Source organism: Schistocerca piceifrons, chromosome 2, assembly GCF_021461385.2.
Source record: "Schistocerca piceifrons isolate TAMUIC-IGC-003096 chromosome 2, iqSchPice1.1, whole genome shotgun sequence".
Lineage (NCBI taxonomy): Eukaryota > Metazoa > Arthropoda > Insecta > Orthoptera > Acrididae > Schistocerca > Schistocerca piceifrons.
The window spans coordinates 394,933,303-394,952,579 of NC_060139.1; the positions used below are offsets into that span (position 1 = coordinate 394,933,303).

General features: G+C 38.5%; 1 protein-coding gene across 2 annotated transcripts in view; it reads left to right on the plus strand.

Annotated features, from left to right (window-relative positions):
• Nucleotides 1–19,277, plus strand: part of LOC124776214 (GPI inositol-deacylase) — a 180,503-nt gene that overhangs the window by 22,454 nt on the left and 138,772 nt on the right. For both annotated transcript variants that reach the window (XM_047251065.1, XM_047251066.1), the window contains exons 3-4: nt 6,146–6,369; nt 13,728–14,000. In XM_047251065.1, the coding sequence (XP_047107021.1) occupies nt 6,146–6,369; nt 13,728–14,000 (497 nt within the window). The remainder of the gene's footprint in view (nt 1–6,145; nt 6,370–13,727; nt 14,001–19,277) is intronic.

A 19,277-nucleotide genomic window follows, 5' to 3' on the forward strand; every position in this document is an offset into this window, starting at 1 on the left:
AGAACAAAGGGGTTTCAAAAACCTTGGTTTGCAGTGCAATCCTGGAAAGATATTCCATCACACAACCAAAGATGACCGACATCAGAAGTTACCAATAACAAAAATTAATAACTAGCAGGTGAGGTAGCATTAACTCTGTTTTTTAATGATGGAGAGAGTGGGATTCCATGCAGAATTTAAGCAAAAACCTCCATCTCTATTTATAATGTTACTTGCTAATTAAATTAAACTGCTTCCTTGACAACACTATCCCAGTAGCTGGAATTACGTGCCAGAATCTGCATGTTGTTATATTCCACAGGGTGACCAGTGTCAGGACAGTGTTCTGCAACAGCAGATTTACTTGGCTGTTGTAAATGTGTGTGATGCTTATGCTTGGTACACCTGTCCTCCACGGTTCTAATAGTCTATCTGATGCATGACGTGACACAACTGCAAGGAATGCAGTCATTTATGGCAGGGGTTCTCAGACTTTTTCCATTGCACCATCCCTTCTGAAATAGAAATTATTTTAACCCTCCCTTCCCTCCCCATCCCCTTTTTCTTTCCATCATCCTCAGCACTTCCATTCTCAGCACAAAAATTACCCATGATATCTATTTACATCTGTATAATTATTACAACTGTCAGTTACAACAACAACAACAACAACAACAACAACAACATTGTCCTTCAAGCACATCAGAGTTAAATATTTTTATTAATTATCACACATTTGTATTATTCAAAGGTGGTGAAAGTTAATAATTACAAATGCTTTATAAATAACCATGGCTGTGTGTGCAATTACATATATTTCACTATGTATTTTTATTATGAATTAGTTCACAATCTGGTCAATTAAAGTTAAATTGTTTCCATATATATTGCTTTTAAATCAATCAGAATGTTTTAATATTTGTAAGATCAGGGGGTACAAATGATGATAGAACAATAGACAACATTTAAATGCCAGTTTAAAAACCATTATATTCAAACTGATCATGCAAAAAGGAAATAAACAAGATTAAAAATGCACAAGGTTCAAGATTTGGAAATTTTATGATGTTTGTACATTTGCCTGAATTTGTGAAGAAAGCAGTTCCAGTCTTGGTTGGATCTTTGAAACAGCAGCTCACACATGCAATTCGAGCTAAGGTGTATACTGATGTTTCGTCTTGATTAATGCCATTGCAAGAAATGATGACTCATACCAGTAAGTTGTTGCGAAAGGTAATAACAAGTCCACTGCCCTTCTTGCTAAGTTGGATTATTCATTCCGAGTTTGCACCCAAGGAATTTGAAGGGACTTTGATTTAAATTCATTTCAAAATGTTCTGTCACTTGAGAGTTCTATGAACTGCTCCTGATCTACTGTTGGCAAGTGGCCTCTTGTGTTCATATCGAACAGATTATGGATCCAGTCATGCTTAGATAAAGGTACTGGAAATTTATTCTTCAATTGTTGACAAAGGTTTTTGAGATTTATTACATCCAACTCATTTTTCCTTTATGAAATCATTTAGACAAGAAAACGTCTTGCAGTTATCCTCTTCCACCTCTGTTTTACAAAGTCCAAGTTTTCTATTAAATGCAAGTATTTTCTCAATTAGAAAGATATTATCATGTCAGCCTTGAAGTGATACATTAGGTTCATTCAGCTGTTCAGTACTAAAAGATGATGTTCATCCTTCAGCTTTACAATGCAATAAAGAACTTTACCACAAGACAACCGCTGTATCTCCATGTTCAATACAAGCAGGTCATCAGTAGAACCTGTCTCTCCCCAAAGAATGGAAAACAGCATACTGTTTATAGCTTGTGCTTTCACACAGTTTACAGCACAGACTGCATCGTTCAGCATGTTACTGACTTCTGGTTATACTGCCTTACAAGCCAATGCTTCCATGTGTATCATGCAACATGTGAATTTTACAGAAGGAGAAACAGCACACACTCTTGTCATGAACCCCTTTTTAGTTCCAGTAAATGCTGGTGCCCATTTGTACAGATACACTATGTGATCAAAAGTATCCAGACACATGGCTGAAAATGACTTACAAGTTCTTGGCCGTCCTCCATCGGTAATGCTGGAATTCAATATGGTGTTGGCCCACCCATAGCCTTGATGCCAGCTTCCACTCTTGCAGGCACATGTTCAATCAGGTGCTGAAAGATTTCTTTGGGAATGGCAGCCCATTCTTCATAGAGTGCTGCACTGAGGAGGGGTGTTGATATCGGTCGATGAGGCCTGGCGCGAAGTCAGTGTTCCAAAGCATCCCAAAAGTGTTCTGTAGGATTCAGGTCAGGACTCTGTGCAGGCCAGTCCATTACAGGCACGTTATTGTCGTGTAACCATTCCACAGGCCATGCATTATGAACAGGTGCTAGATCGCGTTGAAAGATGCAATCGTCATTCCCGAATTGCTCTTTAACAGTGGGGAGCAAGAAGGTGCTTAAAATATAAATGTAGGCCTGTGCTGTGATAGTGCCACACAAAACAACAAGGGGTACAAGCCCCCTCCATGAAAAACACGACCACACCATAAGACCACCGCCTCCAAATTTTACTGTTGGCACTGCACACTCTGGCAGATGATGTGCACCAGGCATTCGCCATACTCACACCCTGCCATCGGATCGCTACATTGTGTACCGTGATTTGTCGCACCACACAACATTTTTCCACTATTCAGCCGTCCAATGTTTACGCTCCTTACACCAAGCGAGGCATCGTTTGGCATTTACAGGCATGATGTGTGGCTTATGAGCAGCCGCTCGAACATGAAATCAAAGTTTTCTCACCTCCTGCCCAACTGTCATAGTACTTGCAGTGGATCCTGATGCAGTTTGGAGTTCATTCCTGTGTGATGGTGTGGATAGAGGTCTGCCTATTACACATTACGACCCTCTTCAACTGTCGGCAGTCTCTTCAATCAACAGATGAGGTCGGCCTATATGCTTTTGTGCTGTATGTGTCCCGTCGCATTTCCACTTCACTATCACATCAGAAATAGCAGACCTAAGGATGTTCAGGAGTGTGGAAATCTCATGTACAGATATATGACACAAGTGACACCTAATCACCTGACCATGTTCGAAGTCTGTGAGTTCCATGGAGCATCGCATTCTGCTTTCTTATGATGTCTAATGACTACTGAGGTTGCTGATATGGAGTATCTGGCGGTAGGTGGCAGCACAGTGCACCTAATATGAAGAATGTATATTTTTTACGGTGTCCGGATACTTTTAATCACATTGTCGACCAACACAGTTTGTCCATGAATGGTTGTTGTCAACAAAAAAGAAATTCACAAGAAAGATAATATCATCATCTGTAGTCCTTCCTTCCATAGCTTTACAAAATAGGAAGTCCTCCTGCATTTCATTTTCATAGCAGTAGTGCACAAACCCAGAAGCTGGAAAAGATTTCCAATATGAGTAATGTCATCAAGTTGCAGGGCAAATTTTGGGTTCTCCTGAAAACATGGTAGTGATTGATTTTTTATGTGAGTGGCTATTGCGTCACTATCATCCAAGAGTGTTATTGACTTTAGACACTTGGTAACCTTTTTCGTGCATAATTTTGCAAATTTTGACAGCTTTGGGAAAAAGTGGCTTTAGTTCTATAGGCTTGAAACTATTGCTGACTAAAATCTCCTGACAAGGAACACATTGTGGCCGGTCCTCATTATTCAAACAGAATTCTGGTAAAGCTTAATTTCAGGCAATCATCTTGAGTTTACATACTTTAGTTTTGCATTTAGAACTAATATTGCTGTTGATAGGAACAGAGGAAGAGGCACGTGAAAGAAGAATGTACTTTGATGAAATTAGAATCTTTTTCCTTATTAGAATTGCACACTTTCAAAGGAGAAGAGACACTTGAGGAATCACTTACACGGAATCTCCTGTTACCATTGCAAATCAACCTCTTATCCATGGCAATGGCTATTTTAAATCCGGTAAGCTATTTTCAGTGAACCGTTATTAGAATGCAACTTTTAGCTAACACACTATCTTTGAACTGACTCTGGAAGTCTTGCAATCAGTGTTGCAAGGAAGCAGTGGTCCTGTTGTCAAGTGGTTTGTTGTCATTAGTGGTTGTTAAATATTTGGTAAGTAGCTAATCCTCTGGATGATTGGTAATGGGGGTTGTGTAATGGAATATTTCATTACTTTTCTCACTGTTCCTACTGACAGGATCAACTGGTCAGTTCTTGTGAAATAAGACAGCAAATTAATGATTTTTTTTTGGGGGGGAGGGGGGGAGGCAGTGTGCTTTCTAACTTGGTTCACGTCAATGAGAAACTGATGCAAACAATATTAATTTACCAAAAGACTTATTTCTTACATAATACGAAATATAAGTATTTCCATGAAAGCTGGGCAGCCTCTCTATTACTCATTGTACCCCATCCCCCCCATAAGGGGGTCACATCCCCACTTTGAGGACGACTGCTTACAGAAACCTAAAAAGACCCTAATCTTAGATGATGATCGAAAAACACATTTCTGATGATATTTCCACAAAAGATGACTAATCCTGCTGGATATGCTTCCTGCTTAGGGCGAAGAGGCCATGGACTTTGGTGCCGCCTCAGTATTATCATCACTCACCCAGTGCACAGTTGGCCCCATAGCAGTGAGAATTTGAACAACTCTTTATAACGCCTGGATTCAATACACCAGAATATTCATTTCCTGATGGGGGAGGAAAAGGATTGATGCCTGGTGATAGTATGGTGGCACATGCGTTTTATTGGAATGCTACTCACACAGACTTGCAGATACAGGCTGATAGTTGTGATTGCTGCCACCATCCAGCTGAGAATGAAGGGGTACTTCGTACCTTGGTTCACAGGATCCACATCATCTCAAACCCTGAGAGCTTGTCGGCTGAGTTAGCCGATCCTCCTTTTGTCAGAACAGTTGCAGTGAAAGACAGATGAGCATTGAGCTGTCAAGCAACCAGGCATCAGATGAGTGGTGATAATACCAAGATGGTACCAAAGTCTATGACCTGTTTGCCTTCTGCTGGGAGCATTTCCAATGTGGTTAATAGTATTTTGTGGAAATGTGAAATATGTTTTTCGATCACCGTCTAAGATAAGGGTCCTTTTAATTTCCATGAAGGATAATCTTGGTTTGTGTATTGTATTCCTTGCAGTTGAGGCACATCGTACATTGGTCACATTATCAGAACCATGGAGGATTGGTGAACTTAGCATAAGCATCATATGCGCTTACAACATCTGAACAAATCTACTGTTACAGAATATTGTCTTGGCTCCAGTGATCTCATGGAATATAACAACACAGAGACTCTGGCATGCACTTTCATATATTGGGATAATGTTAGTAAGGAAGCAGTTGAAATTAAATTAGCGAGTAACCATATTAATTTTCACTATCGATAACTTTTGATATCGATCATCTTTGGTTGTGGTGATGATGATAGGTCCGAGAGAGAGAGAGAGAGAGAGAGAGAGAGAGAGAGAGAGAGAGAGTAAATTTTGCCTTGAAAATGACAGGGTGTACGCCTGTCGAAATATCGGCTGGCTGCATTTCCATTAAGTTATTCAAACATATTTGAAAAATGTTATTTACATTCACTGAAAAATGGGAAAATTTGTATGTGTTTAGTACGAATCATGTACATCATTTGAAGGTTACTGTACAATATGGAAAACACACCATCACCTTACTGACAAGCTATACACTAATGATATTTTACTTGAAATGCATATGCAGTAATGGCTTTTTATTATGTTATCTGTCTGTAAGTTTTTTATTGAGAGAGGAAGAAGATGCATTTCAGATAAGAAATACTGAGATTCAGTACATCTCTAATCTATAATATTTTGAATATAACAGAGGGAAACATTCCACGTGGGGAAAAATATATCTAAAAACAAAGATGATATAATATTTTGATGTTGACCATACCTTTCAAAGGAAGCTTTGAGAATAACTTTGAAAATTAGATGTGCTACAGAAAATATACTTCACCATAGTGAGTGTAGACTTGGCTTGTGCACTTGTAATGATTTACAATTGTTATGAATTGTGATTACTTCCAATTTCTGGTAATATGTGGCTAAATATATGTAATTATTGTTGAATATCTGTACTGTCTATTAATAACTATTTTTCCCACCTGCAGTCCGTTCATTGGCATCTGTCAGTCTCAGGAAAGCTATTTCCTCACATTCAAGGTTTCATTTTGATTATTTCTCATTGGATTTCAATGAAGAATATTCAGCATTGTTTGGAGGGGTCCTTCAAGAGCAAACAGAATTCCTTCATATCAGTATTAAGAGAATTCTTTCATTATACGAGAGAAGTCCGTCAAAACCAAATTCTGTTGCACTTGTTGGACATTCAATGGTAAGCACACATTATGGATTTTTCTTTAATACAAGATAAGTTGTTTTTGTGCAGCAGTTACTTCCTTCTATTAATTCTGTTTTAAAAGGTTGTTTCTTTTTCTATTAATAAAGAGACTTGTATTATATTTGTTTGAGCCATCAGGAGCTGATGGATCCTTAGTTGGAATGCACTGTCATAGTATTTGTGAGGTCAAAATAAAATTCACTTACAAAAATTTAGATTTTTATTTTTTATTTACATAATCGATTTTGAAACACCTGATCATTGTGGGTTTTTTTCCCCCCTCCACATCTCCTCCTAAACCATTGGGCCAATTTCAACCAAACTTGATACATGTATCCCTTACCATGAAGCAACAGTTGTTGTGGGGGTAAGAGCGACCTACCTATCATAGTGCAAAAGCTACGATGTCATGAATAATGAGATGCGTGAAAACGTGTAGCGACATGCATAGTGTTTAAATTTATCCCTTCTTTGCTGGTAACTCTATTTGCAACATATTTCACTGACACTACTCACATATGCTGCTGAGTGTACCAACATAAATATAGTATCATTGTAAGCCACGTAAACACTGAGATACATGAAAAAATGCAGCATCATTGATGTTCTTTACTACTAAGACACTCCTACAGTCAATTCAACTTAAGGAAATCCCTGACACCTGGCAGCACTCGTGACAGCTTTCAACTGAGAAATACAAACGGGTGTAGGTGAGAACAATAGCCTCTATAGAACTAACGAAGAGGCGTTGCCACGAAGATGTTCACAAAATCACATTGTAGACATGTGAAGTACCTGTGCACAATGTACAGAAACTGTCCGGGATCGTGTTTCTTAGTTGGATACCCTAGCATTATATTTGTACATTATGCACTTTTATTTTCACAACTGTTTCGTAACTTCAAAGGCGTTTTAACAAATTTATGGAAATAAATTTTTTATACTTCAGTACAAATACAGTTTATTTTTCATTCTCATTTTGAATAGCAAATTTGCAAAATAAATACCCAGGTGATGCCAGGTTGGTTAGGTAGTTGCTATTAAATTTTTTTTTCCCCCATTGATCTGAATGTTTTGGAATAGTCCACAAAATATGACCTGTGTATAATTACCATGAAAGCATACTACTATTTGCTTGAACAATAGTCCTGTATGGCATAGAGTTAAGGATCAAACCTTATACTATTAGCCACAGAAAGAAAGGAGAAAGGAAGAACTGATAACTTCATTACTGCATATTATAGTGCACACATACATTCAGAACTCCAGCAACATTTTAATTTGAATGAGTATTTTTGTAAAAAAAGAAAAAAAAAACCCTCCCTGTATTCAAGTCATGTTCTTGTGTATGACCTAATTTATGAAACATATGTAACCCGATTATCTATATGTTCCTCTATGTTTATTTATTAGCCATTCAGCACGTTTATCATGCAGTTGGCTTTGTCAAAATACATCAAGCAATGTATCATAAAGTAATGAAAAATTAAAATATCTAAATATTTAGTCTGAACCTAAACATTATAATAGGCGATGAGTCAGCCAGCCAGCCCTTATCATGAGTACTACCTTGTATCACTTACGTGGCACAATCCGAGGCAGAACTCCATAATTCAGTGGGCTATGTTGATTTCCCCTCATCAGCTATAAAACTTACTGCCACTTGATTTTTTTTTTTTTGTGCAGCTCTGCCAAAATTGTAGAACAATTAACAGAATCTATTACAATAATTATTTGGTTGGAGGTGGGAAGTAGGGCCTGTCAAAATATGACTGTACATTGTGTAAACCAGCCACAAGCTTAGTTATCAAGTATATTATACTTAGCCCATCTTCCACGTAATTTCACCTATAGTGACAAGATTCACAGTGAGGGGAGACAACATGTCCTGCATCAAATTGGTACAGCCATAAAATCGTATTCATAACACAAGTGTACACTTGACTCATATAAAATGGCGGTACTGCACTGTCACCTACAGATGCATTTTACATGCACTTGCAAGGATTGATAACATAATCTGCATGTAATAATTGTTGTGGTGAGAGGGAGGGGGGATGTGCATGCACATAAAACATTTTCCAGCTCAGCATATATGCACTTCATTGCCTTTTCCTTTTATTTGCTAATGATGAGTTATAATGTCAAGATGGCTTTCAAAGAGACTGGCCTTTTTCTTATTTTATGGCTGCATCATGTTTTCATTGTACTATGGTCTTTAGTTCAGTATTCTATAACATATTCCATTAAAAATTGTGAAATAACCAGTCTGATTCGTCTAATTTGTCAAGATGCTGCTGATGCCAGTGCCATTGCAGTGCTACTTCCAACTTCACATCAGGCACATCATCTAAAAAATATAGCTGCTGAAATGAAAGAAGTATAATGTTCCAAAGACATACTTTATTTCAAGAACATAAATATTCTACTTAAAGTCCTATGTATTATGCAAGTTCATAACAATCCTTTTGGACATTGTCCAGTTTCACAATGCAATCTCTCTCCTGTTACAAACACAGGCAAAGATTGTCTCTCTTCGGTCCAATGCACCATGTGGCCGGAGCTGCTGTGGTTAGTTGCAGATCCACTCAAAGACTTACGTTGGAATCACCATATTTCATCCATCTTTTATCAGCTGTATAGGCTTACCTTATTTTCTTCAGTCTGATATTGATCCATTTTGTTGATGCACATTTAAAAAGTTCTCTGAACGCTCCAAATGGGTGGCTTGTGAAAATGTTTCTCTCTTATTATTCTCTCTGCAGTGTTACAACATGCAGCATGTAGGTGCTACAACATATTTGATAAATGTACTTGACTCCAGAAGGCTATAACTGATATGTAATTTGTACTGTTAAGTTTCCATCTTTTTATGCACTTCCATTATCCACATTTAAGGTGAGCTACCTGACAGGTGGCAAGGGTAAAATACAGGGAGCGAAAGGCTATTTACAATTTGTACAGAAAGCAGGTGGCAGTTATAAGAGTCGAGGGGTATGAAAGGGAAGCAGTGGTTGGGAAGGGAGTAAGACAGGGTTGTAGCCTCTCCCCGATGTTATTCAATCTCTATATTGAGCAAGCAGTAAAGGAAACAAAAGAAAAATTTGGAGTAGGTATTAAAATCCATGGAGAAGAAATAAAAACTTTGAGGTTCGCCGATGACATTGTAATTCTGTCAGAGACAGCAAAGGACTTGGAAGAGCAGTTGAACGGAATGGACAGTGTCTTGAAAGGAGGATATAAGATGAATACCAACAAAAGCAAAACGAGGGTAATGGAATGTAGTCGAATTAAGTCGGGTGATGCTGAGGGCATTAGATTAGGAAATGAGGTGCTTAAAGTAGTAAAGGACTTTTGTTATTTGGGGAGCAAAATAACTGATGATGGTCGAAGTAGAGAGGATATAAAATGTAGACTGGCAATGGCAATGAAAGCGTTTCTGAAGAAGAGAAATTTGTTAACATCGAGTATAGATTTAAGTGTCAGGAAGTCGTTTCTGAAAGTATTTGTATGGAGTGTAGCCATGTATGGAAGTGAAACATGATAAATAGTTTGGACATGAAGAGAATAGAAGCTTTCGAAACGTGCTGCTACAGAAGAATGCTGAAGATTAGATGGGTAGATCACATAACTAATGAGGAAGTATTGAATAGAATTGGGGAGAAGAGGAGTTTGTGGCACAACTTGACGAGAAGAAGGGACCGGTTGGTAGGGCATGTTCTGAGGCATCAAGGGATCACAAATTTAGCATTGGAGGGCAGTGTGGAGGGTAAAAATCGTAGAGGGAGACCAAGAGATGAATACACTAAGCAGATTCAGAAGGATGTAGGTTGCAGTAGGTACTGGGAGATGAAGAAACTTGCACAGGATAGGGTAGCATGGAGAGCTGCATCAAACCAGTCTCAGGACTGAAGACCACAACAACAACAACAACAACCTGACAGTACCATAAATAAAAATATTAGATAAAGTTACCTTGGATTTTCTGATTGACAGTTAAGGTACTTCTCTGCAAATATCATCATCATGAGAAAATCTGAGTATTGCTTGTTCTGTCTGTTGGCTCATACCGTATTTTGAGAACATGAACAGTTCTGCAACAAATGCTTGAGGTCATTCGACAAAACTTTTCTTTATGATGAGCTCTCATTGTCCAGTAGCATGTATTGAATACTTTGTTTCTTCAGAATCTGTCTCTTGCAGCTGAGTCCTGTAATACTAGGAACTTGGCAATTAGCAGATGTAGCAGTTATTTTTTTGAACTTTAATTTTGAAAATAGAGCCCTGTCTTGTCAATGTAATTTTCTGTTTGTGAATCACATACACCTTGTTCTTGAGTTGCTCATATTTTAAGTTAAATATTGTGTTTCTGCGAAGAAGGTGCAGAACAGGATCAGTATTTGGTTCAAGTTTGGAAAACTGCCTAAAAACCTCACTTATGCTGGCCAACTGGAGCTGATTAATTTGGCTTGTGGATTTGATCAGGGTTTGCCTCAACCCCCTCTCCCCACCTCCCACACCATCTCACAAGCTAACATGTAGTGTATTGAGCTATACTAGCAGGTCCACAAAGTGCATCTCTTTCATTGTCACAGACATGCCTGCTTTTCAAAATAACAATGCAAAGAATTAGCAAGAAAATTGTATTAAAATTTTGAGACATTCAACACAGAGTATAAGATTTGTAATTTCTGGAAGGCTTTGAGATTTGTTTGTTTATGGGATATTGTAATTTATTAGAAAATTTTGTTTATGTATTAATAGAAGGACTCTGTGCTGAGGCAGGCAGTTCACCTCTACAAGTACTTTGTATGTGCTCAAAAAGATGTTTTCAGTGTGCTGTGCTGCAGCTCAGTGTACCCAGTTGAACATTAGTACATTGGGACAATGTAGCTGTACTAGTCATCTCTGAATGAGGAGAGTGTCTGAAACCTCATAAATGTTTTTGATCTACCTGTCCACTGCTCAGTGCCTCATATGTACAATAAGGGTCTGTATTTATGCTGTTGTTTGCCAGTGTTAAACATTGTATCGGAGGTAAAAATGCTTTATTGATGTCAAATGTTGCCATTTCACAGAATTAGCATTCAGATGGAGCAAGTTCAAGACTGTCATAAATCTGGTTTGTCGTATCTTCCATAATAGTGTTACAGAAATGTATTTCTGGAAAAACTTATAGAAAATATATAATTGAACCATAATCCTTTAAGTTGTCCATAAGGTGCAAAATCATCATGAGATAAGACCAACCTCATCTAAATTGCAATTTTAAACAGAGCTTCATCTCAAGTGCTGGCACAAAGTTTGAGCATTGTTACAGGCAGGCCATTGATTGCACACCAAAGATGTATTTTCTCACTTCCGTTCATACTGTTGTAATGGTCAGGTCAAGTTTGCATGAAATACTCTGAATTGAATACTACTTGTCAGAGTGCATAATTTAAGGCTACTCCAGAGAACTACAGATGTGACAATATTGGAAGCCACTAAGTATCATGGATATCACAATTTTTCTAGATTGTGATACTCATTATTTACATCATGGGAATTTTTGAGCCCAAATTGTTATCTTTAATTAAAAAATACTTGAAATTATATTTCCACGTGTTACTTCCATGTAATATTCAAGATTTGTTTTCTCTGATATACATAGTACCATTTCTCTGGCATATCTATTCAAATTACCTGATGAAATTAAACACACAAAGCTCTGCAACACTTATGGATGAAATGGATGAAGTAACTTAACGTATTAGCAACTTGGTGCAAATGAATGAAAGTGTGGCAGCATATTGCTGGAGATCACCCATTTGTGTACAGAAAGCTGGATGTCTCATGGTGTGAGGTCAGCATGACTATAGCACAATGGGGGCTGGCCCAACAACATGAGGTAGTTGAAGGAATGGGAAAAGAAGACTGTGTGTGTCAATCAGCAAGCAGTTATGGTACACTATAGCGTTATTCTTCATTACAGAATGGTCTGGAGACGATATTTGGATGTCTTCTCACAGGGAAGAGTCATTCAGAAACTAGGAGGATGATGAAGTGTGATGACCATAGACCAGGATTTTGTTGTTTCCAGCAGCGTTATTTCACACGCCTGGGAAGTGTTCTGAATCACAGGCACTGCTGCCTGAAGGAAAGGAGGTGGTCAACCATTGTCAATGACAGCAGCCGAAGACAGCTACATTGTGCAGTAGGCAAGAAGGGACCCATGTCAAACAGTGGGTGCGATTACAGTCACATTTAACAGCAGGGCACGCAGTCTCATGCTCCACAGTGCCACGGCTACTGCATTGCCTGATGACTCATATGTTGTGTCTCAGTGACACCCGCACATCAGCGACACAGTTTGTGATGGTGTCAAGAGCATAGGAACTGGACCAATGATGTGTGGGGTTGTATGCACATCTTGGATGAGAACAGATTCTCACTCACAGTAGTGACTGTGGATGTACCCTCATATGGTGAGAGGTGGAACATGTAATGCACCTAGGAACGTTGTTGAACCTGATTGTTTTTTTGGCCCAGGTGTTATGGTGCATGGAGGCATAATGTTGCATGTGCATACTGATTTTCAAATCTTTTTGGACACCATACTCATCCCCATGTGTGTCTTTTCAGGGATGAATTCAGCCCGACTTTATTTTTGTGGATTATAGTGTGCAACTACCTCAAACAGTGCAGGTGGGTGAGCTCTTGGAATGAGAGGGTATCTGGCAAATGGACTGGCTTGCTCACTCCCCCAACATAAATCCCATCGAGCATGTGTAGGATGCATTGGGAAGTTCTGTTAACTCATCTGAATGCATCAACAACCATCCAAAAGCTAAGTGTGTTGGTGAAAGACTGGAAAACTCCTTACCAGCCTTGTGGCCACCACGAAAGCATGTTGCAGAGCATGCATTGCTGTAGTAAACAAACACACTGTTTAGAACCATGTCGCGCCATTTCTAATGTCCACTATAAATTGCTGTGACTTAAATGAAATTATTGTCTTTTAATAAAAATATCTTTTCTGTTCATCTCATTGTGTATTTCTGTGAATTGCCTTCTGTACTACAATACAGCAGTTCTTTTATGTATGGTTCAAGTTTCATTGAGATATGTTACTTGGCAGTGACACATCATGTGAAAGTTACTTTCATGCTTAAGTTTTGCACACCAGTGTATTTAGCAGTTCCTGTTCTTATTTATTACTCTACATATACAATTGTTTCTTTGCATATTTGTAGCTAAATAATTAATAAATATAATAATAATATTTAATAATTTTATGTAGCTTATTAGTGTGTAAATTAAACAGAACTTTCAGTAACTTGTTAATGTTTTTCACTGTAATGTATTTTTAGGGTGGTGTAGTGGCAAGAGGCTTATTCATGTTGCCTGATTTCAATACATCACTTGTAAAAGTGATAGTGACATTAGCAACACCACATGTATCTCCTGTCCTCTCTGTCGACTGGCATTTATCTTCATACTTTGGTAAAACCAACGTATTTTGGGGAACACACAGGAATGATCAGTTGAAGAATGTCACTTTTGTTTCACTGGGTGGAGGACACCGTGATGTTATGGTTCAGTCGGCACTTACAATTAGTTCCTCTGCTGACATCAACATTCTGGTAAGTTACTGTTTGCATTTGTCTTGTTTGTTTCCAATCTGCTTTAGAGAATGATTTTCTTGCCACACTTGATGACGATGATAATAATAATAATAATAACAATAATAATGTTTTATGGTTCTTTTTTCTGGTAGTGTAACCTGTAAGTTTCAATAAGTCAGGAGAATACATGAAGAATAGCAACAGAAAGAATATACTAAGGATTCTGTTAAACCTTTTTGTTCTGTTTTATTTCATTATTCTACTTATGTCAAAAGTTGGAGGGAAGTTTTGAAAATCTCATGATATTTTTATGTATTGACAACTGTGAAACAAAGGAATTGAAGTAGGATTCACCTGATATTTATATACAAAAAATTACAATAAATACAGTTTACAATATGGGTACAATATTGTAGACAGATCAGTAATGATAATTTACACACATTCAGTAAATAGTTAATAAATATACAGGGTGGAGACCTACAATCTGATAATAAGTTTAGAGCACGGTAGAGGATGTTAAAGAGATCAAAATATTCCATTTAATCATAGGTCAGAAATATGCCATTGTGGAGTTCAGCCATAAAATGACAGCCAATCGGTGACGAGTATATGGAAGTGTGTGCATTTAAACTAACTTGGTCCCATTAATACTAGTTGTGCTAAAGAGTTCAGTTGCTAAGTAAATTAGCTGAAGGTAATTGTTTCAGGTGAACAGTCAAAGCTAGGCAAACTTTAAATTCTTATTCATTGCTGGTTATGTTAAACAGAATTTTCTGTGTTATTTATGAGTTAAACCGTGACTATTAAATCAACTATCCTGAAAGTACTCTAATGCCATCAATTTGTTAAGATAATAAGCTGTACTGCAGAGACAGCAAAGGGGTAAGATAGTCAACATGTATTACTGAAGAGTGTAATGTTGTTAATAATGAATCTGGGGGCCCTATATTTTTATTTTTGCTAATGAATTTTTATTCTAACAGTGCTTTAGATCATTAAGTGTCAACTAAGACAGTGGTGAAAAAGGAAACCAATATTCAGTTTTAATCATTCTTTTTATCTCTGACACAAATTTAAAAGCAAATGATTAAAATTTCTGCCTCCAGCATCACACTAAAGCTGATGTCATTGAATAAATGGTTGGAAAACCCTTTCAAAAATTCCTGAAATGTCACAAATGATTCTCATAGCATCAAAAATTGTTGTGACCAGCTGTTCAGAGCTGTTGACTGGTGTCTGATTGAAGTAGTCTTTTGTAAAGCCTCTCACAAAAGAAGTCCAGTGGTATTAAACCGGGCAGTTAGGGAGACCACTCTCAAAGTCCACCACACCTGACTAACACATGCATGAATACTTTATAGATTTGTCGCCTGTCTTCCAGAGTTTCCAGAGTGGAATGCAGCTGGGCACCATCTGGTTGGAACAATATCCTTTGGCATAAGTGAATAGGAATGTCTTCCAACAGTACTGACAATTACACTTACAGAAATTGAACACATTTATGTTGATTTAATTGGGGTGATGATTGTGGACATTAAATACTGCTTCCCTAGTAAAAGTAGCCTCTTCCTTAAACAGGATAAATTAGGCAGAATTCACATTGTTGGGTCACTGCCTTAACAGCCACACATAAAAATTTATTCGCCTTGGATCATCTATTTAAGCCTTGGTCCTTTTGTGCATGATAAGGGTGTAAACAGTTTGCTTTTGTGACATTCCAAACAAGCTGATGAATGACACAAAATAAATTGCTCTGGTGCTGGTTGCAGGCATTGAATAATAATGCTAGAGTATCTCTTCATCAAATTTAAGAGTCCTCTGTTCTTGGTCATCCTGTACCAATCTCTCTGGGTGCAAACATACATTTTCTTTCCCTTTCTGGATGGGGAATGTTGTACTAGTCAGAAAGTGAGAGGAGGATACAACCTGGCATATTTGTTTGTGAGTGAGATCTGTGGGATAGTGTGGGAGAGAAAATTGTGGAATAGGTTGTTGGTGTAAGTGTTGAGGGATTCGGTGGTGTAGTAGATACCCTTGCCACAGTTGAGTAGGCTATAGAAAACAAGAGTGTTTGAGTGTAGGCAGAGTGACAGCTGTCAAAGTACAGATTTTGTTGTTTATTGTTTGTTTTTGTATGAGCAGAGCTTTTAAGTTACTGTAGGAAGTGTAGTAGTTCTAATACATAAACATTCAAGTAAATCATGATGAGAAACTGAAAAAGGTAACATTTTAATTTCTCAGCTTGAGTAGTCTTCTGTTGATTGATATATATCTTGCTCTTTTATTTCAGTCCTATCTACAACATTTGTTCTCATGAAAAGGTATTGCTGTTTAATAGTGACATTTCTTCAGCACTCACTGTAGATTCAGAATTAACTTCACACCTCATTTAACTATGCTGATAATTTCATGATTACTTCTACCTTCTATGTATTTATTTTATTTATTTATTGTATGGCATACATCACAATCCTTATATATTTTATTCATATGTTAATTATAGATTGACATCAAGACATTTAATATAATCAGTTGCCTCCTCTGTTGCAGCGAGGAAAGGTTCCCTTTTAGGCTCAAACTGGGCATTTTTCCACTATGTGTCAGACTGTTTGTTTTTCAGTGCCGCAGTCACAATTTGGTGTTGGTATCATTCCTCACTTGTAGGGGGCATCAGCTCATCTTCCGTGGCCAGTAAGTATGCGGTTTAGAGTTGTCCACACTTTGCGCGACTGGTTGAAGCCAGGTGGTTTCTCAGCTGTCATGAAACTTGGCATTTTGGTGGGCAGTGTTCTTGCCAGTGTTGTTTCCACAGATTGTTGACACCAAAGTTGGAGTTCGTCATCTCTTTAGCAGAGAGTAATGCTGGTCTTCTTGATCTAAGTCTTCTGCACTCCAAGTCAGCTATGTCGCTGTGTATGGGCAGTTGTGGGTTATTAGTTATCTTGTTGAGCTCACTGAGAAGAGAGTGTTTTCACCACATTTCTGGGGGTGGTATGTGGCTCAGGGTTGGCAGCCGTGCAGTGGGCGTTGATTTTATTGTGCCACTGATTGTGCGCATGGTGTCATTTAGTACCAGATCAGCCCTGCTTGTATGCGGGCTGTTAATCCACACAGGAGCGCTGTATTCTGCCACTGAGTAGACAAGCCCAACTGCTGATGTGCGGAGTGTGCTTGCTGTGGAGCCCCATGTGGTGCCACACAGTTTATGGATGATGTTGTTTCTTGTCCTTGTTTTACCTGCAGTCTTTGTCAGGTGCTCCTTGTAAGAGAGCGTTCTGTCCAATATGACTCCTAGATATTTGGGATAGTTATTATGGCTAAGGCATTTCCCGTGAAAGATGAGTGGTTGCAAAGATGGAAGCATGATATGTCAGTCTTAGTCGGATTTGGTTGCAGTTTCTATTTGCAGAAATAGCCACTCAGCAGCTTCAAATCGGAGCACAAGGTGTCTTCAGTAGCCTCGAATGATTCATGTAGCACAGCTATAGCCCAAATGTCTGCATAGCCAAACTTCCTATATTGTGTGTTTGGGATGTCAGAAGTATAAAGACTGAAGAGCAATGGAGCAAGGACTGAGCCTTGTGGTGGCCCATTGTTGAGAAGTTTGGTAGAGCTCATTTGTTCTCCAGTGATCAGTTGAAAAGCTCTCCCGGCAATCATGTTATTGATGAGTCTGATGATATTGCTGCATGAGATTATATGTATGAGTTTGTACAACAGGCCTTGTCTCCAGACAGTGTCGTAGGCTGGGCTCAGGTCTATGAATGCAACTGATGTTTTTTGCTTTTTCTAGTAGCCTGCTTCTATATGTGTTGTCAGGTAAAGTACTTGATCAGTGCAGCTTCTATTAGGTCGAAATCCTGATTGTTTGTCAGCAATTGATTCCAGTATTTTTGGGCTCAGTCTGTTACACAGGAGTCTCTCGAGCAGCTTGTATATGACACTGAGAAATGTGATTGGCCTATAACTCTTTGGCTGATCACTTGGTTTTCCTGGTTTAAGCAGTGTGACAATATTTGAGTTCTTCATTTTTTGTGATATGTTCTCTGTTGCCATTACATTTGAGTAAAACTCTCCAAGCTATTTTTTGGCATATTTCCCACAGTGAAGAAGGAATTCTGGGTGTATTCCATCCAATCCAGGTGCCTTTCCCACTTTGACACTCTTCAGCACTTCTCTGACTTCATTGGTGGTAAATTTCGAGGAATACTGGTCCAAAGGTGTACTGTTTTTCTTAAGAATACTAAATTCACAGAGTATTATTCTTGTATGTTTCTTGTCCGTTGGCGCTCTAGATGTTGCCTGTATGTGAGCTGAAATCCTATTTGCAGAAATATCTGTTGAGTTATGATGTAGTTTTTTAGCTCCACCTAGTTTTCGGAGGAGAGACCAGGCCTGTCTACTAGATGTCTTGAAATCAAGTGAATCAACAGTTTCAATCTATTTCTCTCGCCTGTGTTGTTTAGGCTGTGCAGCAGGTCGTCTGCAATTTCAGGGGCTCCACTCCCAAGTAGTCTCTGATACTTATTTTCACACTCCTTGTCCCATCCTGGTACATATTGTTTACTGAACCCCCTTGGGACAGCAGCTTTCGCTGCACTTTTAACTGCGCGTATGAGTCTGTCATAATTACACGCTGTTGGGTGAATCCATCCCGAGCACTTATCCAATTTTTCCACATAGATATCCCACTTTGCCTTTCTGAAATTCCACCTTGGGCGTTGTATGGTTGTTATTAGTGGGATATTGATTCAAATTTCAATCAAGACTGGGCGGTGTTGGCTATGAGGGAAGTCTCTTAATACATGTCTTGTAGCTCTTAGTGGTGTATGGTTATTGCCAGTCGTCACAAAGCATAAATCTGGATTATATTCCTTTCTCCAAGCTGCTGATCTAAATGTTCCTTGGTCCTTTGGGTCAAAAAACTAAAAACAGGTTGTTACTCTCTGCCCAGTTAGTAAGAGCCTCACCATTTCCATCAGCTGTTCTATATTTCCACAGAGGGTGGTGGCTATTAAAATCCCCCACATATGTTGCTGGGTATGGCAGGACATCTTGAGGCCAGGGAATGGTTGGTGGCTTGCACACATTGCTCTCTGATAGATCTCCTATCTTGACAACAACTTCATGTTACACGCCATATGCACGATGTTGCATTGCACTAACTAGGTTGAAGCCTGGAATCATATCTGTGATATATGATGTAGAATTAGCCAGGAGATCAGCAATCAAGATCGATGATTACTTGACCATCTCAAAATGACTGTTCTTTAGCATCACTTGGGACACACG